The sequence below is a fragment of the Saccostrea echinata genome, unplaced genomic scaffold (assembly GCF_033153115.1).
Source record: "Saccostrea echinata isolate AGI-Se365-2 ecotype Australia unplaced genomic scaffold, CSIRO_AGI_Sech_v1 ptg000062l, whole genome shotgun sequence".
NCBI lineage: Eukaryota > Metazoa > Mollusca > Bivalvia > Ostreida > Ostreidae > Saccostrea > Saccostrea echinata.
Window position 1 is genome coordinate 4,823,701 of NW_026889811.1, and position 25,791 is coordinate 4,849,491.

General features: G+C 34.4%; 2 protein-coding genes and 1 long non-coding RNA gene across 3 annotated transcripts in view; 2 read left to right on the forward strand and 1 right to left on the reverse strand.

Annotated features, from left to right (window-relative positions):
- Window positions 1-1,501: 1,501 nt before the first annotated feature.
- On the reverse strand, window positions 1,502-2,212 carry LOC133175315 (uncharacterized protein K02A2.6-like). The gene has a single exon (XM_061310410.1). The coding sequence runs from the start codon at window positions 2,210-2,212 to the stop codon at window positions 1,502-1,504; it is 711 nt and encodes a 236-aa protein (XP_061166394.1).
- Window positions 2,213-15,292: 13,080 nt separating this feature from the next.
- LOC133175317 (E-selectin-like) lies at window positions 15,293-22,999 on the forward strand. The gene is made up of 5 exons (XM_061310411.1): window positions 15,293-15,497; window positions 17,201-17,401; window positions 17,964-18,176; window positions 22,619-22,838; window positions 22,969-22,999. The coding sequence occupies exons 1-5, from the start codon at window positions 15,293-15,295 to the stop codon at window positions 22,997-22,999; spliced, it is 870 nt and encodes a 289-aa protein (XP_061166395.1).
- A 56-nt stretch (window positions 23,000-23,055) lies between these two features.
- The window catches only part of LOC133175376 (uncharacterized), a 55,212-nt gene continuing 52,476 nt past the window's right edge, over window positions 23,056-25,791 (forward strand). Inside the window, exon 1 of the long non-coding RNA XR_009719273.1 lies at window positions 23,056-23,095. This is a non-coding gene — a long non-coding RNA (uncharacterized LOC133175376). The remainder of the gene's footprint in view (window positions 23,096-25,791) is intronic.

A 25,791-nucleotide genomic window follows, 5' to 3' on the forward strand; every position in this document is an offset into this window, starting at 1 on the left:
AAAATTTGGTCAATAAAATAATAGCGAGCGCAGCGAGCGGCGCGAAACTGCTCGTCACTGCGAGATCTTAAAGCAACGCCTGGGCGAAGAGAAAATTCGGACTTTGCACATTGATCCAAGTGAATTTTTTTCCACAGTTACCTGTGGTCCCATAACACTCGATATGCGATATTTGGGGCGCTTTGCATATACATGTACATAATACTTAGCGAATTGCATCTCGCCGCAAACCACGTTTTCGCGATAGCAACAAAAATTCAACAAAATATAAAATCACCTTGATTTAATGGATATATAGCAGACACATAGATGATTAAACGTTTTTGATTAAAAATAGCACTGTTCAGACTTCGTTTTGGTAATGCAACATACATACGACGTCATATGACGTCAGAGTCTAGACGTAGCAAATGTCACGTGCGGTTTGACGAGCTCGATCTAAATTAAAACTGAAAGGTATCTGCGCTCGCCCTAACGGTCGCACCGTCAACATATTAATAATAAGAAGAAACAGTAGAATCACTATAAGGTCTTCCGTGAAGACGGAAGACCTTAATTAACCAATTTCAACAGCTTTTTTTAAAAGGAAAATGGTATTTATCTCATGCAAATGTTTTTTTAAGGTGCGATATTTTTTCTGGTGTGTTAAATGTTACCATTTTTTAAAAAAGAGGATGAATTTAGCTTAAAAAACGTAAACATATATAGAAAATTTTAACATCATAATTAATTGAAAGTTTATACATTAACTTAATTTATAATCAATATTTAACATTTTCCTTTACAAAAAATTCAAATGAAAAGATATGTAGACATGAGATAATTTGGACTAGAAGGTTCACCAAGTGATATCATAGAACTAAATTGTAATTTACTTGCTTAAGCATAACAATTGTTAGCAACTTGAACATGCAAATAAAGGGATTATTATGCCCTTTTACAACCATTTAAGTTTCACTGAATCACACGGTATAGTCAGAAAGATACCTAGGTTTCACGACAGCTCGACCCGAACGCGTTTTTGGTTGGTTGGTATCTGGTACTGGCAAAACTGGGTTCTTTTTGACTGTTGCTTCATTCTGTTGCACTGTGTTCGGTTTTGTGGTTAGCGGACTATTTGTCGAATGGTCTTTTGGAACCATAGTAATCGGAGGAATGCAGATTTCTTGTGTTGGTTGGATGATGTGTGGATCCTCTCTGGTTTTCATCAACTTGCAATTGTTCCGACGGTATGTTCGGGCCTGAATACCTGCTTTAACAAGGTGAGAACGTGGATTTCCAGTTTGCGAGATGTACTCTGCCGGTTTCAAACCCTCTGGTGTCTGAATGCGTATGGAATCGGCAGGCTCACACTGTTGTCTTGGCTTTGTGTGCTGATCGTAATAGAACTTCTGTTTTAGTCTGTATTCCATTAGACGAGTTGAAACCTGATTCGGCTCTATGATGCATGGTTTACGTAGGTTGTCACTGCTAGGTGTCAATGTTTAAGCTCTTCTAGACATCAGACGCTGCATCGGAGATCCAATTCCAGAATCCCTCGGGGTGTTGCGTAAATCAAGAAGACCCAAGTGTATATCATCTCCAGATTCTGCACATTTTTTAGAATGTTCTTGACAGTTTGAACTGCCTTTTCCGCCAAGCCATTGGATTGCGGATGTAAGGGCGATGATGTTATGTGTTCAATACCATAAGACCTTGTGAAATCCTTAAACTCTTGGCAGGAAAACTGTGGACCATTGTCGCTTACTAGTATGTCCATAACGCCATAACGAGCGATATTCTCTTTGATTTTTTTTATGACAGTTGCTGCTCTCGTGTCCCGTTCCAATTCAGCAACTTCTATGAAATTCGAATAGTAATCAACCATAATGAGGAAATAGTGGTTGTCAAACTCAAAAAGATCTGTGCCAACTTTGCTCCAAGGAAGTGAAGGTATTGGATGGATGATCATTGGTTCTTTCTGTGGCTTGTTCCTATGCATCAAGCAAGCGCTGCATCTACTAACAACATCTTCAATCTGTTTGTTCATCCCAGGCCAGAACACTAGCTCTCTAGCCTTTTGTTTGCATTTATGAATCCCTTGATGAGAACTGTGGATAGTTTTCAGTGTTGTAGCTCGTAGCTCACTTGGTATGACTGTTCGTTCTCCACGATAGATTAACCCGTTGTAGGTAGATACATGTAACTCATCGTGAAAGTCCCAGAACGGCATGAACTTCAAGTAGTAAGTCACATTTCCTGTCTGGCCATCCTTGGCAGATAACTTGTTTCAGAGTCTGTAATTGCTGATCTTTCTTTGTGGCTTCTACTAAGGTTTCGTGGTTTGTATGTGAAAATGTTTCTACAGTAAAGACCATTATTTCGTCGTATATCACTTGTCCGTCGCTCTCCTTTTACGGTAACCTGCTCAAACAATCTGCCAATCCTTCCCCTTTACTTATATGAGATTAAATTCTTAATACTGCAGTCTTAATGTCATTTTTTGAATTCGCATCGGTGCTTTGTATATTGGTTTTTTGATGATGCTTTCCAGTGGCTTGTGGTTTGTTTCTATAGTTACGTCAGCTTTCCCATACAGCAATTTGTGAAACCGTTTACACCCAAACAATACTGCAAGCATCTCCTTCTCGATTTGCGCACATCTTTGCTCCGCTGGGGTTAGAGCTCGAGACGCATAAGCCACTACTCCATTAATATTTTTCTGCAAGATTGCTGCTCCCAAACCTTTCATTGATGCATCAACTGTAACAGTCACTGGCTGTGTCGCATCAAAGTACTTCAAGACATCTGTTGAGGTAAGTGCTTTCTTAGCATTAGCGAATGCCTGTTGAGCTTCTGTGTCCCAGCTCCACTGGTCTCTAGTCTTAAGCTCTCGTAATGGTGATGTTAGTTCACTTAGTCTTGGAATGAACTTGGCCAAGTATGCGAGCATGCCCAACACGGTCTCTAGCTCGTTTCTATCCTCTGGATCCTTCATCTCAAGAATTGCTCGTACTCTATCTCTTGACGGTTTTAGACCTTCTCCTGTGAGTTGGTGACCAACATAATCTACTTTTGGCTTCACAAGTACACACTTAGCTGAGTTTAATTTCAGACCAATTGATCAGGCCTTTTTGAGTACTGAAGTAAGTCTGTGTGCTCCTTCAGAGTCTTCCCATGAACCAGTATATCGTCAATCACGATTTCCACACCTTCCATGCTTCCAAAGGAGTAACCATTTCTCTCTGGAACACTTCTCCCGAACATTTTAATCCCACTGGAATACGAAGATATCGGTATCTTCCAAACGGCGTGTTAAATGTTGTTAACAAGAAGCTTGCTTTGGTCAGTTTAATTTGATAGTAGCCCATTTTGGCATCAAGGGTAGAAAAAAACTTGCTTCCGTGTAACCTGGTTACTATGCCGTCTATGCTGTTCATAGGGTAATGCTCACGCCTAATCGCTTTATTGAGATCTGATGGATCAATGCAAATTCGTACACGACCGTTCTTCTTCCTTACACAAACCATACTGTTTACCCATGCGGTTGCGGTTGATTCTTTGACTGGGGTAATGATCCACAGCGAACAAGATTGTCAAACTCACTTTTCACTTGCTCGCGAATGGCTACAGGGATAGCTCTTGGTGCGTGAATAACTGGTGTTACAGTGTTGTCAACTTTGATCTCATACTCGCCAGGTAGGCATCCAACTTCCTGTCCGATAACATCTGTGAATTCTTGCTTAATTTGATCCGTGACGTCACTCACACTTACATTGTTTACTCTGGCTATAAGACCAAAAAGAATGCTGTCCTTCCTCCCCAGTAGCTGTAAGGGACGAGGATTGTCAATCACTTGAATGTTTATGGTTCTCTCCATGTCTTGGTATCTGCATGGCAGGCATATTTGTCCACATGCTTGTGCTGTGTTGCTCACTCCATTGATGATAACATTGCTGTCTGTAATGGGCGCGATCGGTGTGAATTTCTCGGCACTTGTTCTTGATAGGATGTTGCACTGCGCTCCGCTGTCAATATCTAGAGTAAGTTTCCTATCTTTGACGTCAAAGGTGACTTTCCCATCACTTAGTTTCTCTTGGCTGGAATCTGTTTGAGCTGTCCACACATCCTGAAACGTACACTGATCAAACATTTGTTCCAATTCTTGAGTATCCTGATATTTGTTATCTTCTGCGTAATATATTCTTGATCGCTGCGGTGCATGTCCACTGCCTCTGAACCTACTCCTGCCTCTACGGAAATTTCTGGCTGGTGTACTGCGTCCTCGACACAAGGTTGAATGTTTGAAATGCCCTTTTTGGCCACATGAATCACAATACTTGTTATAAGCCGGACAGTTTACACTCGCATGGTGTTTGCTACATTTGATACAAAACGGATGAGTGCCTTGATATTTACCTCCCCTTGTTGGTCGCCGACTTGTCCTTGTTTTCTCATGACGCATGTGTGCGCGATTTACTGCTGGGTTCTCTGCATCCAAGTTTTTCAGATGTGCGCTGGTTAGTTCGACATGTCTGAATTACTCTGTCTAGATTCAAGTCGGCAGCTGAAATTTCCATTAATTTCTCTGAGCACTTCCTGTCGTTAACACCGTTAATAATCATGTCACATATGAAGCCTTCCTTATGTTCACCTTACTCACAAAATTCTGCTTTCCGAGCTCCGAGATATAGTCCATAATTGTGCTCTAACCTCTCTTGGTATTTAAAAATTCCTGTCTCTTGATGTTGCGATAATTGTGCACACCAAAATGGCGATCGAATTTGCGGAACACTGTATCTAGGTCATGGCGATCCTCTCCAATATTTCAATGGCAAGCGTTACAAACTTTTCTGGCGGTCGCAATATAATATTTTTTTTTACCTTGCACCTTCCGGCTTCAGTATATTGCAATGTATTTGATAATATGAATAATATTAATTACAGTCAAAATTTTTTATCATGATACGTAATATGTGAATAGCCAAATGATGAAAAAATCTATAATAGAATGTTTCCTTTTCATTATGAAACTTAAAAGTATTTGCCCACATAGTTCTGCATTATATTTTCAACATAACTGAGAGAATCTCAGCCAGGACTAATTTCCTCTCGCTTCCCAACTCTCCATAGATACTTGAGTTGCTTTCACCAACTCTAGTCACTTCTCATTTAGAGAGTTTTAGAATTCATTATATATGATTTGCTAGACCAGAGCGCAGTTCAAACTTCATGTATAAAAGCCAAAAATATGTGTTTAATCCTTAATCAGGCAGACGTATGTGCCTAGACATCCAGACTTAAAACAATCCACGTTCCCTACTTAACCACACAAAAATATATGGGCGCTTGTCTGGCATGTTGGACCGTGGATTTCTATTTAAAAGAAAGTCAAAAATATAACTATGCATGATAAATAACGTTAAGGAATGGACTTGCCCTAAAACTTATTTTTTGTTCAGTCAGTCGGAAAATGCAAGAAAGATCCGGCATCTGAACCATGTCTGAAGCATCATCAGTGCAAGTTTGGTTACGATAGGGCTTATAGTTACATTAGAATGAGACCTGGTTCAAAATCTTTAACCTGCTTACTCAATAAGGAAATGTAGGTCATATCCAGCATCTGAAGCAATCTAGTAGTGTGCATCCGTAGATGCATCATAAAGCATGTTTTTACAATAATTATCACTACTGCAAGAAAGGTGTGAAAAGTCGTTCCTCGAAAAATTACCGTCCAGATAAACGAATCATTTTTCAATAAATTATTACGTTTTGTAGTAGAAATTGACCGTCCGGATCCGGAACGCGAATTTCCGGATTAATGAGACAGAATAACGTGGAAAAAATCGGTTCCCAGAAAATATCGTCCGGAAGGTGAAGCGTCCGGATTATTGGCGTCCGGATTACCGCGGCGCCACTGTATATGAAAGGTCCAATTGAATAAAAGAATTAAACAAGAATTTTTAATGTATAATAATTCAAAAAGTAATTTCATGGTTGTTAAATAATGGTCAGGTAGACTTAAGCTTGTAAATAATAGATGAATAAAATGACACAAAAATACTTATCTTAATACAATATATTATATTCTTCAAAGGCCTAGAGAGGCCTAGGTGAAAGGGAATTCGAAGGGTTTACTCCATGTTCTCTAGCACTATTGTATCCTATTATTATTATATAGTCTGCATGATAATGAAAAATTAAAGTGGACCTTAGTACAGGCAAGTAAATTGATCTACTTTATGATTTATTACTGAGTACTAGACAACCTGACAAGCTATTTTGTTGATCTCTGCTTGATTCATCCTATTTCGCTTGCTTTTGGACAATATATCTTCATTTCTCAGTTTATTTTGTTTTATTTCATTCTTCAATGGATGTTTTAAAGTTTTGTTAGGCCCTAGGACCGAGGCCTGTAGGAAGCAATTTCAGTTATGTTTTTTTTTTTGGGGGGGGGGGGGCACAGCCATACATTTTTTAGTTGACAATTGAGGGGGCACTACCAAAATTTCCTGACAAGCAAAATAAAAAAAGAAAAGGTCATCAGACGTTTTTATTGAGGGGACACAAGCATGTAGTATCTATGTTTACTATTATATAGTAATCTATATATCGGTAAAATTATTTGGGACATCCCACCGTGCCCCCCCCCCCCCCCCCGTTCCTACGGCCATGCTAGGACCTTTAAAGGTCAAATATAATATTTATTATTTGAAAATCCATAATTACTCATGATTATCAGCCTTGGGCGCAACATAAATGATATTCTATGGTCTGTTTAATTTTTTTTTTTGTCATCAATTGTCATCATAGGACGTCGTTTAGATTGAACTTTGTGACAAGTGGAGCTTTTATTATAAATTGCCTCTCTCCCTTTTTTGCGTGACGTCATAAGAGACAACAACTTAATAAGTTCATTGCCGGATTTTGGCACATTATCGTTGGCGAGGTGGTGCTAATTGTGCTTTAACTATAACAATAAGTCGGGACAGGGCCTACGTATGTATTTATCTCCGAAGGTCCCGAAATTGAGGAAAATATGAACATTAAAATTAAAAAGAGATGGTTTTGAACCCAATCAACTAGTCCGAAATATCTGACGTTTTCCAGGCTTTTTTTCACGATTTTGATATTTCACGTGCCAGGCACTTGAAATATCAAAATCGTGAAAAAAGCCTGGAAAACGTCAGATATTTCGGACTACCAATCAACATGCGAAGCTTTCTGAGCGACATATTTACATGAGGCAGTTTACAGTTTAATTAGATATAAAATGACTCACGAAGTTCTTGGTTTTATTTCAAAATTTATATTTTTATATATTAAATTGGGTACATGTATTTATAGCCGCAGTACTGTTTGGAGGAAAAGGTTTTTCGGATTTTCGTTACTACACAAGATTGAAGAATTCATCTGTTTCTCTTCCCGAGGCGCTGATACCCATCCAACAAATCTCATTCTGTAATAAACGTAGAGTAGGAAATGATCAAGGAAATATATCATTTACACGCTTTTTACATTAAGTGCAATAACATAAATGTTTTTCTTTCAAAGAAATAAAAAAAAAATTGTGTAGCATGGTGAAAGAATCAATATCCAAGGGGGGGGAGACTAAATATGGGGGGGGGGGGGGTAATTGACAAGCTAAAAGGATGCTTGATAAACTTTTGACAGACAAAAAAAATCCGAACTAAAGTCTTTCTGACTAAAAAATTGGATATATTGAAGTGTGGGAGATTGAATGTACTGTAACAAAACGAGGAGGGAGTTTGTTACAAGCCTTTCATGAAAATGTTCATTTCAAATTAAAAGCAAGAAATTACTTATTGAAAAAAAGCAAAACAAAAAAAAAGTTAATTTTAGGAAAAAGTCATGGGAGCACCCCCTCCACTTCGTATCTATGAGGCATTTTCTTGTGACATTATACAGACTTTGCGAATTCATTTCTTGTTAGAATGTATAGTAAAATATCCGTCTCAGAAATGACTTACTCATGAATGCGTTCATTTACCTCCAATTGTCCTTTTTCTAGAATATATTCATAGTAAATTGTTTCCAAAATATATTTATTCAACTAGTTTACAATAAAACCTTCGTGTTCAATCATGCACGCAAGTGTTTGTTCTTCAATTTTACTGTCCAGAATATTTGTTTTTCTGCATCATGTATTTTCTCTTGGTGTCGGCATCGTAAAACAATTACCACAAAAGCACCAGAAAACAGAATATAGTAACATTTAAACATTTTTCTTTATTTTAAAAAAAACTAAATTAGGAAGATGTAATTGATTTTAAAATTATTTTGGTACGAGAGTGTCTTATGACAAAGATTTTATTCAATGCAGGCCTGTAGGAAGCAATTTTAGTTTGGGGGCACAGCAAAGAAATGTTATTTCGGGGGGAGGAAGGGCTGCCAAGCAAAAGTTCCTTAACTTATCACGCATAAAAAGTTATCAGATATACGTTATTATTGAGGGGACAAGCTTTGTTTTCTATAATATACTTATATAGGAATTTTAAAAAAATTGCCGTGCCCCCGGTTCCTACGGCCATGCAATGTAAAAATAAGAATTATATACGTTTTCACCTGTGACAGTTCTGATCCTACGATGAACTTATGAAACAACACATAAAATAAATTTTCCCTAAACATTTTACCACAGGCACCTGAGGTTACTTATTTTTATTTCAATAAAAAAATATATACCCTGCATAATAATTCACCCTTGTGAATAACTTGTCTTAACTGAAATACCTACCTCTGTTACATCACCATCACTGTCGCTAGAATTTGACATTTTTTTATGATAAGGCCAACTTTAAAAAAATTGTTAGGTTGCTCTCTCCCGACCGACTAGCTAAAAATGGCCCAGCACAAAATTTTTTTAACCCCCAAAAGGCAATTGTATTTTGTACGCTTTCTGGAAAATAGATTTTGAAAATTCAAGATTTTCTTTCAAAATAAAATTTTCACCTACCTACCGACTCAATTTTTTTCATCCTGAGTCGGGAGAGGGCAAGCAAACATTACATGTATTTTATAGTTTGCGTAATTGAGAGCACAGGCCCGTAGGAAACAATTTCAGTTTGGAAGGGCACATACAATACATTTTCATTTGGGAGGAACTATCAACTACCAAAAATTCCTTGACAAGCAAAAAAAAAAAAAGGTCATCGGGCGTAATTATTGAGGGGGAACAAGGATATGGTAGCTATAATTTCTATAGTATTCTATATATCGGCAAAATTATTGGGGGGGGTCTCCTTAAAGAAGTTATATCTCTCTTATTACGTTTAGTATGTAACACATTTTTATAAGCATTGCATATTCATTTTTCGAAAACCGCGTTTCATATCTTTTTATAAGTCTTATTTTTTGTTATTTTTATATGGTGTGTTTAATTACTCTGTTATTTCTTTAACTAAATAAATGACTTTTTATTCCTCTTCTGAGTGTAAGGTCTTATCATTGATAAGGAAGTCGTGTTTATTAGGTATCCATCAATTTTGTTTGCAGTGTCGAAGTGTCTCCAGCAGGTATTCCTAACCCACTCAGAGTTACACGCACGAGGAGTTTGTCTTTTACAGCAAGCGATGAATATGGTGAAAGAAGAAGTTGCAATTTTAAAATATTTTTTTCAGGTAAAATCAATACATTAAGTACCCCTTTGAAATTATGTGTACATACTTGACTTAATGGTAGTTTATGATACTACAAGAGGGTTGTCATGGTGCTTGACTGGTCCTCAAAATTGGTTTTACATAATTATACAGTATGTACTAATAAGATGAATGAGATGCGATTGTTCATTATTGATACAGTGAAATACATGTGTAATGAAATGTGAAGATAACGATCGATTCTCTGAAGTCCATTTAACAAAACAAGTTATGAGCAGAAACCTCTGAAAACAGAGGTGAAACATTTGCTCTATTACATAAGCTCTAGTATTAATTCTTTGTTTGAAGGGGCTTAGACACAGATTTGAAGTTAATATTCTGTCAAATTTTCTGTATAATATCATGACTTATAATATTGCTATAGCATTTCACACGAAAAAATAATGAAAAAATTATTTTATCTAGAAATTATTGAAACTACGAATTTCGGGACGCGTTTGATTGGCACATCCATCCACTTTCACAAAGTAAACTTTATCCTTAATACTGAAGAAAAGTAGAAATTTTGTTGTGTATTAATGTAAAATAACTATAATCCAGCAAATTCAGAGTAGACATGTGAGAAAGCAAAACCAACTCAACAGTATTGTCAGTCCGTGCTCAGTGATGTGTGCAGATCAATCTGCCGAGCGCTTTTATAAACCTTGTGCTCCTTGTCGTGATCGGGAAATCGGAAAAATCCGTGGACAATTCTGAGTGAAAAAAATGGCCTAACAATTTGATTGAAATACGTCAATCAACATTCGACTTGACGTCGGATTGTATTAGAAATGTTGACTTAAGGTCAAGATCTAGTAAATGACTTTAGACCGTCTTTTCGGTGCTAGATCCATTATGACGTCATAATCAATTTAAACTTTCCTTTTCCCGTATTCTACAGCTCCAATAGAATTATGTAGAAAATAAAGTATTTTCATGGCATTCAATTTGAAATCATGTGAAAAGTAATCCCGATACCTATATTCAATTTTACATTATTTTAAAGAAGAGGCTAGGAACATACAAATTACCGTTTTCTGAGAGACTGTAGGCAAACTGAATACATTTCCTTCGTCTGATATGGAAAAAACTCCAATATTCGTGACTGGCTTTCTTAATTTTTCATTGAAAATGACAGTTTACAAGATGGTTTTTCGTCTCGTTTTCTTGCAAATTATGCCCCGATACACCTTATTTGACCGAGCTATAGTTGTAAAGCATCATAAAAGGAATTTATTTCTCAAGTTTGAGAAATATGTAGGCTCTTTTCATTTACTAGATCTTGACCTTAAAAGCTGAACACGACTCGTAAATAGGCAAACGCCATATTTGATATTACTATCTACGCAGGGCTCTAATTGGCGACTAATTTAGTCGCCATGGCGCCTAAAATTTTTGATTGGCGCCTAAAATTTTTCCATAAGTCACCAAATTGGCGACCATTTTAAATTGACTTGGCGATCTTCGAATTCCGGAAATTTTCACATTTTTAACAATTTTTCTGAAAAAGCGAAAAGAATTTTAACAGAAGAAGAAATTATCTTTAGCAATGGACATGTCATGTTTTCTTAGTCACGTCATGGGACCCTATATTCTATAAACATTTAAAGTTGTCGCCTTAGAAAAATTGCCTGGCGACTAAAAATTTGCATTGGCGACTAAATTTTTTTGTTAAGGCGCCAGCTGGCGCCTAAATTTTAGAGGCCACTTAGAAGCCTGCTACGATATCAGCATCGGACTATACTCTTCGCATTTGTTACACCTGACTGCTTTATTGTCACGGGTATCGGCTTGGAATGGCGATCCGTGTTCGTGCTCGTTATCTTGCATTACCTTTGTTTACATTTTATTGTAGTTATGTGTATTTGCGTTTAATTGTTTGTATACTGCACTGACCTTTGCAACTGTTGTAAGTTTCTTTGGTATCTTACTCTCCTGCATTAGAAGAAGTACCCAATTATTTTTTGTTGATACCGAGTGCTGTATAGCATTCGTCCGTCTACAACGGTGACGATTGATTACACTGAACAGTGACTAAGTGAGAGGCTTTATATAGGGCTCCTCAGATATAGCGAGAGACCCATCGGATATGGCGGACAAATCCTTTATGAATCATGTTCAGCTTTAAGGACATATGCAACGTAGTTTGAACTTTATTGTCTTTTTCCCTAGAGTTGAAAAGTTCCAATACTTGAAGGAAATGTGTGCTACATTTTAATGTTTATATATGCTGTTATACAGTATTTTCTTCTAAAACAATTTTGGATAAACAAACCATCTAGAATATACATGTATGTCTAGTAATTTTTGTATATATATTTTTGAATTGTACTTGAATTTTCATCAATGATATATTTTCAAAACCCCTGGTATCTGATGGCATTTTAATCTTAAATTAAGAATATCTTGAAAAAAAAAATAGCATTCGGTAAGATACGTTGCGTTTGTCCTTAAACGAGATTGTTGATATCCTTGATTCATATTTCACAGGTGTATTCCTTTATCACAAAAAAGCAAATAACATGACTTAATGATGAATTATAGAACGTAGTGAATCTAATCGGTAGTTTAAAATACCATGGATTTGGGTTTACAAAAAAAATTGGTTGAATTTTACTTTACCGATCCTCAGATCCGCAAGGTCCGCGCGCTCACTCGCTATGACATAAGATTAACGTCACTCGACTGATAAGGGATAGTCTTGCACGGTACGTACATGTATACCTGACTAGTTAGTCTTGCAACCCACTGAGAGATAAGGGTTAGTTCTTGCACAAGTATTCGACTGATTAGGATAAAACTCGCATCCATCGAAGAGAGTATGATTAGTACTCGCACATTATTTTACGATTAGGGTTAGTCTAGCATACCATCCGGGAGATTATGATTAGTGTATTGTTCTTTTAGATTTTTAAAGAAAAAATACCTTAATTTCCGAATGAATATTTTGGCAAGATCTTTATTCAATTAAGGATCCTATTCGTTTCTTAACATGAGAAAATGCGTATGTTCGAAATAAACGTTACTAGGCATGCATGCGCACGCGCTTTGTTGACAATTATTTTTATCGATTTTTCACTGAATAAACAATAGTAATTTTTTTTTTCAGAAAACAAGGTTACAAACTTCGTTTAAATCGCAGTTTTGAACAAAACTTTATACAATAAGGCCAAAAACATCGTATTTTTTATTTTTTGGATTGCTCACGCGATCTCATACATGTATATATTGAAGTCGCTTACGGTGATACTATATTTTAGCGCGTTTTTCTGGCCAGTAGTGTTGGAACTGGTAAAGTTCTTCCAAGAATTTATTTGTTTACATAGTAAAATAAATTCGTTATCCAGGCCCCATCGGCGTCAGGGTGTATGGAATAAAACCCGGGGTCAATCCCCGTACACCCTTGATTGAACCTGAATAACTAATTTTATCTACGTGAGAGTTGAGGCCCTTGGGCTGTTTCATTTTAGAATTACGCTCCTTTGTAGGATAGCTCTTAACTATTAGGTCATTTGGCTTTTCAATTCTACTTTATCAAGAGCGATAATATATAGGAAAAAATCATCACAGGACATATTTTGTAGATAGGATAGAAAGTATGTACTTTTTAGTACTTATATTTGTATTTATATTTATTACTTTTTAGTGATAACTTGTCCAACTTTTAAAAAAGATGACTTGGAGCCCGCAAATATTGAGGCACAATGTGAATCGTATCCAACAATATATGGCCACAATTGTCATCTAAGCTGTTATACTGGTTATGAAACATTATCGGGTGAAACAAACGCATCACTGGTTTGTTTGGCTTCTGGATCATTTAATGGGGAAATTGAACCCTGCAAGAGTAAGTTCATTATTTGTTTTATATTTTCTTCAATGTGTTTTAATGATAATCACTGGGTGGGGAGTGGGGACCTAAACAAAGTGCTGAGTAACACTTCATGTATTCATGGGTGGACAGGGGCATAAAAAACAGTCTCCTGGAAATTCCTAATGAGGAATAGGCATCCCCTGTCGACTGGTCTTTCCCACCGTGAGCCCTATGTATTGATCATGTAGACAGAATATTCTGTAGTCAAATTTAGTATAAAAACAAATGCCATGAATGTAATCAGAAATTTCACTGATTTGATAAACAAAAAAGTTTCGATATTTTGTAAATCAGTAAAATTGGTTTATTATGGAATTAAAATTAAAATCTTCAACTTTCTAAGCTTAAGTTTATCTTAAAGATAAAGAATTATTTCCTTTACTAACACATTTATTTTTAGAAATGAAATTCTACTCAGGTAGAATACCTGTTTTATTGCATATTGTAAATGTCTCGTCTTTTCTTATCTATTCATCATGCTATTAAAAAAATATAAATTTTTATAGAAATATATTCTAGATCAAAAATTACGGCCAAAATTAAAGTTTTTGAAAATTATATCATGAAGTAAAAAAAAAAATCATTAATACGTTTGGAAATTAAGGTATTTATCACAGGTAGTGCACTTGTGATATATTTAATCCCTGTCTTAATTCTCTCATGCAAAAGCTATCACGAAAGGTAATATTTTTGACAACTAGTAGGTCAAACTTTAAGGTCAGAGCATGGACTTCAAAAACCGTTGTACATTCTGAAAGGTATTGTTACAGATTGAATGATGGCATCCAGATTATCCTTCACATTTCAAATTAAATGTCGTGAAAATACTTTTATTTCTTCATATGATTCAATCTAATACTATTTTTAAAAGTCCAAAATTAATAGCTGATTTTCTAAATTTTGAAAATGATAGTTTAAAACAATTTTTAAGCATTTTTGTATAGTAAACAGAACAAGAAACACTGTTTGTGAAACACTGATGCCACGGTTGGCAACTTATAGCAAAGGTTAAACTTTATCAAATGCAAATGAATATTTTGGTACCCAAAGTAACGTCTTCTCTCGAGAAATACACCAGATATAAAGGTTAACGTTTTTCAAAAGTAAGTCAAACATCAAGGTCAAAGTCAAAAATAATGGTGCCCAAGGAAAGGACTTCTCGCAAGAAATACCCATTAAAAATATAAAAGTCCTAGCACCAACCGTTTTTAAGGTCATTAAAGTTTTTCAAAAGTTGGTCAAACTCCAATTAAGGTCAAGGTCAAAGGATCAAAGGTGTTGATATCTAAAGGAAGGTCTTGTCACAAGGATTACACATGTTAAGTATGGAAGCCCTAGCACTAACTGTTCAAAAGTAATGGCCAAGGTTAAAGTTGGATAAAATTTTGCAAAAGTGGGTCGAACTCCAAGGTCAAAAGATCAAGTATGATGGTAACCAAATAAAGGTCTTGTCACAAGAAATACACATGTGAAATATGAGAGGCATAGCTCCAACTAATCAGAAGTTATGGACAAGATGAAAGTTTTTGCGGACAAACAGACAGACAGATGGACGGACAGGGCAAAAGTTATATGCCCCCGAATCTTCGATTAGAGAGGCACAAAAGTTTACAACTTATTTTAGAAAGATGTGATAATTAAGCATTATTAAAGAAATTCATTTTTCAAGTTTGAGAAACTGTATGTTCCTTACAGGTCTTACTAGATCTTGAATTTTATATTAAGTTTTCTTTTGTACCGATATGATATATATATAGTCAACTTCAAAAATTCAATGTTAATGACCTTTGATTACACAGAGATAACTTGCGATAAACATGACAGTAAACTGGAGGTGAAAAATGGCGCAGTTTCTTGTAATGCTTACACATATGAATCGCAATGCCACGCAGAATGTAAACAGGGGTACACATTGTCACCAGGAATCAACAGTGTCACTTGCCAAGCTGACAAGTCCTGGTCATCAAAATTACCTGACTGTAAAGGTATATCTTCATATGATGTACAGTGTACATGAAAAAAGTTACTGCCGTGCATATAATTATTTATAATATTTTATATTATAATAATTTATACTACGACAGTCACTGTTTATGCTTAAAAAGACGAAATAAATTATGATCTGAACAATGTTGACATACAATGTTGACACAAAAAAGATAATCTAGAAACAATACTTAACATATGCCGAATAAAGAATGCTTGCAAGACTGGAGTTACATTTTCGTGACAGAAGTATGCATTCAATTATTTCTAAAAAATAATAATGTTCAACCGACTGCTTTAGCAAATAAACACACTAAAAGTAATATATTTATGCCAACAGATGTTACGAGTCCTGTTTTTGTGTTTTGTCCCTCAAACATAAAAGTTTTTGCTGATGCACGCGCCAATTTCACACATGTCACTTGGGTTATGCCAAGAGCTGTGGACAACTCGGGAGACTCTGTGACTATCCAACACACAGAAGGACCTCGGAATGGTTCAAAGTTCTATGTTGGAAGCACAAAGATAAAGTACATAGCAATAGATTCATCTGGAAACCCAAACTACGATTGCAATTTCTTGGTAACGGTTGAAGGTATGTTTTTAGAATTCAATGATTGTAGTTAAGGTTAAACCAACGTCCGATTCTAAATTGATATTTGTTATCATCAGAAATTCACAGACGATGATAACACATGTATGGATAACATTTCAGATAAGTGCTATTACTACGGATTGTTCTTTCATCTACAAGGTTTGAACTTACTATTTATTGAAAAATAGGAACCATGTTTCAATTGGGGAAAACAATGGAGCTTCCTATTCCGGGGGAGAAAATATCAATCGCTTGTGATACGTACGACCTTCCATCTGCTGTTTTCCTCGAAATTAAGTGTTTAACGCCTTTGTTCTTGACAAAAGATATGATTATTAATTCTAACCAAAATTCAAAACCCAATAGATTGTTTAATCTTTGGCAACACCCTCAAAATCAAAACTCACTACACAGAGTAATTAGTATGTTTATATGTACATGTACATGTAATATGCCAAGACTCATTAAATATCTAGAAAAGGATGTATCTTAAGACCAACAGATCCAGGTGGAAAAAATGTATTTCATTACGTAATTTATTTTCTTATGCATTTGCCATGAAAAATGTCGGGCAATAAGAGATAACCATTTACGTTTGTTATTGAATATTTGTATTAAAAAAATTGAAGAGCTGAAAAAGGGGTGCCAAAGACTGGAGCCAAATACGTCGAAGGATCAGAGCTATGCATGAGGTACATGTACATGTAGATAACAAATAATGGCCGAACAATTAGTATGAAAAATGTCAGTCAGCAGTTGGCTTAATGATAGGTTGTATTTGCTGTCAAGGTAATTGTTTGTCGATAGCTTGCCTCGTTTTAGAAATTATTCATTTGGATTTTTTTTTACATATTATTTGAATTGAAATGACCATGAAAACTGCAGTTATCAAACCAATGAAGAGAATTGTGCATGAAGGTGTAGTCCACCTGTATAGCTTTTAAATATTGTTAGCAGAAAATAACACAGATATTTTGACGCACGACAGAAAGTATGCCATCGTGCATGGTTGTCCTGTGTATAATATACATGCATCCTTCATTTCATTTCAAACACAATTTACTCTAAGTCTGCTTTGAAAGTATTGTTTATTCGTCTTTATTTCAGAAATATCTTGTGGATGGCCAATTCTTCCAGATCGGTACATGAATGTAGACTGCCCCAATGGTTTATCTTCTGGAGTGGAATGCCATATTAACTGTGGAAATTTTAAAGTGGTAGGAAATACAACCATACATTGCGAGAGAAAAGGCCAGACAACGGTGAGAGGTGAATGGAATTACGGTCAAAAGAAGCCATACTGTAAAAGTAAGTGTAAAGTTTCATTTTTTCAATTAAAGAGAAAACAAAGATTTTTAAATAATTAAGTCTATAAATAATGTGACTTTTGACTGTATTTAATAATTATCAATGTTATGAAAGGTCAGATGATTTTTTTCCTTTTCAAAATTTTTCATTTGTAAAGTAGATTCATCGCATAGATATTATCCATTTACATTATAAAGTTTAAGCATTTGCATCAGTCGTGCAAAGCTGATCAAATATGATTGTGAACAGAAAGTATATAAAATATGAATAAGACAAGTAAATCTATATAGGATATAGATTGAAATATGATGATAACGAACAGTAATCAAGCTCAGAAGGTCAACTGAAACAATATAAATTTGAAGCAGCGCAAACACAGACCTTTAAGAACATCAGTGGTGGAATATAAATTTAAGTAAACTTGAGTATTTCTATTATTTTACAAATCCAATTCAAGTGCATCAGCGTTTATAATAAGTGGTTTGACTGTGTTCCTGTCCCTTTTGCTGCTGAATTATCAACCAATAAAAACAAATTGATATGAAATGAGCATTTGTTGTAGAGAATCCCTGTGAACCTCTCCCAGCGCCAACCAATGGTGCCATTGCCTGTGATGCCTGGATATACGGTTTATTTTGTCAAATGCAATGCATGGATGGGTACGATATCCCACATGGAGCTGTTGGCACAGGGGGGAAGGCGTTTTCTGGTCGATACGTCTGTTCAGAAACAAAGGGAACATTTATTCCCTCCAATATTGTTCCAAATTGCACAGGTAAAGTAAAATTCCATGTCTGAGTAAAAGAAGGATCATTGTTGCGGATTTGTTTTGAATTCAAGGATAAGTAACACAAACTTTTTTCACAAATCAGCAATATTTCTCATAGTTTTATATGTATATTCAGATAGGTAACCTGAATAATGTTTGTCAAGTAAAGTGGGAGAATTTTGCAAGATTTTGTCACAAAGTTAAAAATATGTGGAAAATTTTGTACAGAATTACATAGAAAATGACACAAAGTCGCATACAGTATCTAAGTACCAAAGAAAACTTACAATTTCTTTATATTTTAGGGATTTATTGCATAATTATGTTATTTCTACTCAAATTCAGTCAAAAAATATCCATGCATCAAATTTTTGTGTGTGTTATGAATCCTTAAATAAAACTATACTGTAATTTTTTGGGTGGAAATTAAAGTTCATTTTAAGATATCCGACCCATAATAGCCTCAGATCCAAGGAAAATGAATGCATAACAGATATGTAAAGACCGAATATTTAGATATAATTTTCACGTTTTAGTTTCACTATGTAAGAGTGGAATATGCCCTAATTTATGACCTTGCCCTGTCTTTGAAGAGTTATCCTCCTTTGATTTAATCAATAAAAATTAAATCTTAAAATTTTATCAGGTAAAAGTCTAGTTTCAATTGATTTTTTAACCCTAATGATTAAATATATCTTTCCACCACAGTATTTCGTGACATTCGTAGCATCTAAATTTTCATTTCAAAAATGTGCTCGTCCCAATAGACCTAACTGCAATCTTCATTGAATAATTACTGCTTAGGTATTTACATTTTTGAAATTTACCAAATTAGGTCCTAATATGGTTCGGATACCTTAAGATATATTTTGGTTAAATGTCATTTAGAATATATTTGCTCTAAAATTAGTTGGGTTGATTGACTGATTGATTGTATGTTGTTTTACGTGCCGTTCGAGAATTTTTCACTCATAAAGGTGCGTTACAGGGTTTTTCATGGGCCGTTTAACGTGGCGGCTCCGCCGAAGTTAAATTCCTTAGCGCCACAGTTGAAAAATTAGCGCCTTACATGTAGTTCCGCCACAGTTAAAATATTAGCGCCACAGTAAAGATCATCCTCGTCTATAAGATAAATTTATAAACCAATAAACCAAATGAACCTCCAAACTATGTACGATTTTCAGTTTCTAATGCTAAACCGTTAATTTACTCTAATTAGAGCACATTGTTTGCTTTGCATCGCTGGACACTTGAATGAGTCATTTTTTCCACACTTCAAGATAATTGCAAATCAAATGGTTAATATTAATTAATTCATGCTTTAATAATTCTACAGATAACCACGTCTTTAAAATTGTAAACGTAATCATGTATTTTTGTAATGTTGAAAAATTAATGATAGATCCACAAATATAATTTTTGCCACTAAACTGCTTAATAAGTATTTTTTAATTCACAAGTTTTAAGATATTTCAGTCTTCAGACCGATAATTGCAAATATATAGATGTAAGTGTGATTGTGTGACTAACCAGAATTTCATCTGTCCTTTAATGAACACTGTATAATTAACCTTTTGTAAACTAAAATTATTTTTCTTAAAATATGGTTAAATGCTTAAAACTTGTTGTAGCTAGTACTTTTATTTTCAGATTCTATAAGCTAATATTTGTTTATTTATAAGTATGTGTGTTTTTTCTCGGGAAGTGGGGTATTTTCCACAGTCATCATTTCAAATTTTGGAGACAAACAGAGTACAAAGTTGTATAAAAAGGAGGTATATTTATACAAAATTTTGAAATTCTTAACCACTTGGTCAAGTGTTCTGGAAATTGCATGGGAAAGGTTCTTTAGTACAATCATTTTCTACTAGAAGTAAAAAAGTTATTCCTTTTTGCTATTCACTGTGTTAATTAATACATGTAACGGTAAATAACAGTGGCGGATCCAGGATTCCTGAAAAGGGGGGTTCCCAACCAGTTAGGGGTAGGGATGGGAGCCAATGGGAAAACCCCCCAGATGCTCTCAAGTTTTTGTAGTTTTTGGAAGTAGTTTTAGACTTATTTTAGCTATATTTTAGGTATAATTAATGCGATATCTCATACTAAAATAATGATTTATGAATCTTATACTTATGATCAAATAAGGGGGTACCGCCACCATCCCCCAAATCTTGAATAATGTAATTGAAAGGTTAATTGAATAAAAATTATACAATGTTTTGTGTTAAATGAAATAAAAAAAGGAAAAAGATAAACTCTTTCATATTGTATGAAGTGTTCAATGTCACAAAACACGTACAGTATACAAAAATTATTGGTTGATATTTTGTAAGCTTATCGCAACTTAAGCTTATCATTCCTATTTTTGTGTTTTAGTATGCCCCGTTTCAATTCAATGAAAGCGCTAGCTATTCACAATTTTCCTTTCAATTTTGAAATGAAGAATAAATGATAGATACTACATGTATGTATAAAAATCAAAACATTTCACCCTTAACTTTTTTTAATTTTCAAATCCTTTGTTACTTAGGTAGCTTTTCCTCGTGTGTGTTTGTAAAGAGGTGGGGGTAATGGTTTAATGTTAATCTTCGTGCCAAATTAAAAGGGAAACACTAATATCGGACAAAAACTTCATTTTCTGATATAGTACTACAACAGAACGGTTACTTGCCCCTAGCAGATTCGTTGACAGACGGTTTCCTATCTAGAAAATTCAAGTTAAAATTACTTACATCTACATGTTCCAAAAAACTGGCGGTAAATGCGTATCAACGAGAAACTCTTTTTTACAGCGACTGTAAAATGTCGAATACATGTATAATAAATATCGATCTTGTCACTCTGCATTGCGCAGATAGAATTGGACAAAGAAAAGTTTGCCAACTTGGTGGGAATTTAATCAAGAAGTTCATTAGACAGAATGATTGACATTTGAACATAATACAAGTTTCTTATTGAACAATTAGTTTGGGTATCCCGTGATATTCTGATGTGTTTGAACTCTCAGAATTAGCCGTTCATTGGTTTTAAATTGCAAAACGATTTAGGGATATGGACGTTTCAGTTTGGAGGATCAAAAAATCAACATAAAGATGATTTCCTTACTGAGAACAATAATTTTTAAAAGGCTTACCATTTCGCGAGTTTAAATCACGAGAAGACTTTAGGAATTATAACTAAGTTGAAAACAGTTTTATTACCTTGAAATTAAAATTACTATCAATAGAGTAGCATGCATATTTCAACGAGTTACCGACTAAATAATATTAGTGGATAGTCGGTATGACCGAACGATAGTCGAGTGCACGAATAATAGTAGACATCCTCAATACAATATATATATTTATTTATTACATTTTCAACAGTGAATTACTGTGATTTATTTATGGAATAAAAGTGATATTCTCTCACAGTGTGAAGGATACCAAAGTGATATTCTCTCACAGTGTGAAAGGATATCAACGTAAGTAAAAAAAAATTCTGGCTTGTAATTAGATAGAGATAGTGACTAAACTATCTTGATAGAGACTAAAACTATCAATTTCTTCCCAAATATGTTGCTAAAATCCTTGTTACAATGTTTTCAATAGGTCGTCTCATAACTGCTAAGCTATGACATCTCAACCGCTCAACTATGACGTCACAGCCTATAACGCTGTGTTACTTAAGAAAAGACAGAGACAAAGGGAAAATCAAAGAAAATGTAATAAACAGAAAATTCAATGTTTTGTAGTTGGATATGGAATTTATTTAACCCGTGAGACAGTATTATTTATTTTTTTTTACAATTGTACTAGTGCATCGCACTCGTGAAGATATCAAAAATCCTGTCCCACTCGTGAAATAAATTCCATATCCAACTACAAAACATTGAATATCCTATATATATATATATATATATATATATATATATATATATATATATATATATATATATATATATATATATATATATATATATATATATATATATATATATATATATATATAGGGGATTTAATGTTTTGTTTTGTAGTTGGATATAGAATTTATTTGAAGAATGGGACGGGATTTTTGATATCTTCACGAGTGCGATGCACTAGTACAATTGTAAAAAAAAATAAATAATACTGTCTCACGGGTTAAATAAATTCTATATCAAACTACATGTACAACTCATGGAATTCTCTGTTTATTACATTTTCTTTGATTTTTCCCTTTGCCTCTGTCTTTTCTCAATTAATACAGTATCACAGGATGTGACGTCATAGTTGAGCAGTTGAGACGTCATAGTTTAGCAATTGTAAGAAATATTGAAAACATTGTAAGATGGATTTTAGTAACAGATTTGCTAAGAATATCATTTTTATTCAATAAATAAATCACAGTATTTCACTGTTGAAAATGTAATTATTTTATTATTTATTTATGAAACCTCCTGAGTAGTTGACTGTTTCATTTATTTTCAGTTAAACGACTTCCGTCTGAATCAAAAACTTTGATGAATTTCTATTACTACACTGGAGACTGCAACAACATAACAGTGCAGGAGGAGATAAGAACAAATTTTATCACAAATATAAGGGATATGCAAGATAATGGAGGTTTTGATGGAATATGCCCCAATGAAATTTCTTGCAATATCGCTAATGTTTCTGTTTCATGTGGTGAAATTTCAAGTCGAAGAAGGCGATCAACCGGAAATACTGCTGCACTGAAAGTTGAATTTGCATTGCATACACATTTCCTAAGTTCCAATTCTACGAATATTGAACATATTGTTCAAAATATTCAAAACAATTACATGACTGTCGTGAAGGAGAGTGCTAAGAACGGCAGCTTTGATATAGGCAATATAAAAGTCGACACCGAAAGTTTCAAAATGGAGGAAATGAAAGGCACATGTGAACCAGGATTTGCTTGGAAATCTTCAACAATTTCGTGTGGTAAGATATATATTTATATAGAGAGAGAGAGATTGAGAGAGAGAGATTTATGAATTACCATTCATTGTAATTTTGCAATTTCAAATTAATATTACATTGTTTACATTTCACGATAAATTTGATAGTGCCCTGTCCGCCAGGAACATATTTAGATTATGTTGGAAGCAAATGTCTTGACTGTCCTATGGGTACATACAAAGAATTTGAAGAGGATGCTACGTGTGCAAAGTGCCAAGCTGGAAAGTCAACAAAATCAAAAGGCAGTTTGTCAAATACCGATTGCATAGGTATGTCGGATAAAAAGCGATAGAAAAATTATGCCTATGTTTTCAAATGGTTTTATTTTTAAAGAATTCTTTGAAATAGGCACAAATACGTCTATTGAAAAGCGAAGAATTTAGTACTTGTGATTATTTTTTACGTACCTATGTAAGTAATGTCGTATTAAAATGATCAGGAATTACAAGTAGTTAAAAGTTTGAAAAAACTATTTGAAATGAATCTATGTTATGTAGGCGCAAATTAATAGCTAGAATCGATTGGTGCAAAGCGTGATTTTTCGTATATGAATCATAAAGGATTTCTTAGATTCAGTGAATGCTCCAGCTGAACCAAATATCAACCGAGGTTACTTATGGCAATAACACCACAAACAAATATAGAGAGAAGATTTTATACCATTGGCTCTCATTCAACAGATGTAACTTATTGACAAACAAGTTGATGAAACAAGTATATCAGCAGTCTCGTTTAAAATCACCATTTCGTAAGTTCTATGGTCGATACAATGAGCTTGTCAGCAAATACAATTTATCATTGAGTTAAATGCTTACTGATGTTTTTCATACTAGCTAATTGTTAGGCCATTACATACACACTGAATTGTCGACGGATTTTTCCGTTATTTCCCGCTCATGACAAGGGGCACACGGTGGGTTTGACCGGTCGGCAGGGGATGCTCACTTGTCCATGGCACCTGATCCCACCTCTGATGTTTTGGAGGTCCGTGTTCGCTATGCTCCTATTTTGTATTGTTTAATAGACTTTTGAGCTTGATACTGTTCGTTATCTCCACATTTTTCATTCCAACTATTCCTAACAGACAGTAGAATTTCTACTTAGTATATTAAATGCTTCTTTTAAAAAACTGTAGAATTTCTATTTTCACTTCTTTAAAAGACAGTATAATTCCTATTTTTACTTCTTTAATAATATTTTCTATACATGTGTCTCCTTCAAGGGATATTACAATATCTCGATTGAGCTTGTCTTCAAAGGACAGAAGGAATTTTGCTATTCCTCTTTAACCGATATTACAATTTGTCTTAGAACCTCGCATTCAAAAGACAATAGAATTATAACCTTTTTTTTTTTAAATAGAGGGTCTTATTTTACGCCTTCAATATTTAATATAAGTTCTACCGTATTTTTTTGTTTTCAATAGACACTAGAATGTAAACTTTATTTTCTCCTTCAATAGACAGTGTAAAAGAAATTCTACTCTAACTATTCAGTAGTTGATGTAACAACTATTGTTTAAATAAGACCGCTTCACTTCAACTTGTAATCTCAAATTATTATTGCAGCATGATAAACATTTACAAGTGTATAATTACTACTAAAAGAATAAGTACAATAGCTTATACAGGTACTTTACCATATAGTACCTCTACAACATCAATACCAACTATTAGTGCAATAACAAATATTATTTAAAAAAAACATGAACACATATTACATGCATATCATTGTGATAATTACAACATTTTCTACAACAACAGTAACACCCAAGAGAACTACTTTCTATGCATGTACCATTCTACAAACGAAGTTTACAGTAGTGTAGTATATCTCGGCATGCCTTAATCACTATGTCCCTCTGTCTATACATATACTTTTTTTGTACGAGGACTTTCTCTGAAACAGTTTCGTATTTTTCTTTTACTTCAATTCTTGACGAGCTCCGTGGAATTCCCTTATGCATTTACCACTGGTACATACCATTTGTATTTTTATGTTATGACTCTTACATTTAATAATCATAAAAATATCAATATAATTATATTACAAACTTTATAAATGATTGAGAAATATCTTACATTCAACGAAAAATTTGTCTTCTGCATTCCATCGTGCATTGAAAACAGCTGACCCTCCGGGGTTACATGGACCTGGTGGTATTAAAGCCTCTGGTGTGTATCGAACTTATTCATATTTTGTTAAATGAAATGTTCATCCGTGTTTCGGAATTGTTTGTAGAAAAAATGTAAAGCTCTTTTCGTGAATAATGCAGGATAACCTTCCTCTGTCTCAAAGAAATTGAAATATATAAACGTCTATGCGATCACCTTCAAGTTTGTTTCATATTTATGTTCCCCAAACGAAGTTTGGGAACATAATGTTTTTACTCTGTTTCTTCTTCTTCTTCTTCTTCTTATTAAGTCTTCCGTTCACAACGGAAGACTTATAGTGATTGTATTGTTTCTTTTTAGGTCTTCCGTTCACAACGGAAGACCTATAGTGATTGTATTGTTTCTTTTTAAGTCTTCCGTTCACAACGGAAGACTTATAGTGTTTGTATTGTTTCTTTTTATTATTATTATTATTATTATTATTCCTCCCAAATTTTGTGAGCGCGATTACTCAGAGATGGTTGGATAGATTTTCACAATTTTTCACATGATAGTAGGCTGATA

Coding starts and splice junctions, on each gene's coding strand:
- LOC133175315 (XM_061310410.1), bottom strand. CDS start 2,212: ATGCCGTTCTGGGACTTTCACGATGAGTTACATGTATCTACCTACAAC.
- LOC133175317 (XM_061310411.1), top strand. CDS start 15,293: ATGACCTTTGATTACACAGAGATAACTTGCGATAAACATGACAGTAAA. Junction 17,402..17,963: donor AAAGAAGCCATACTGTAAAA/GTAAGTGTAAAG, acceptor CATTTGTTGTAG/AGAATCCCTGTGAACCTCTC. Junction 18,177..22,618: donor TATTGTTCCAAATTGCACAG/GTAAAGTAAAAT, acceptor ATTTATTTTCAG/TTAAACGACTTCCGTCTGAA.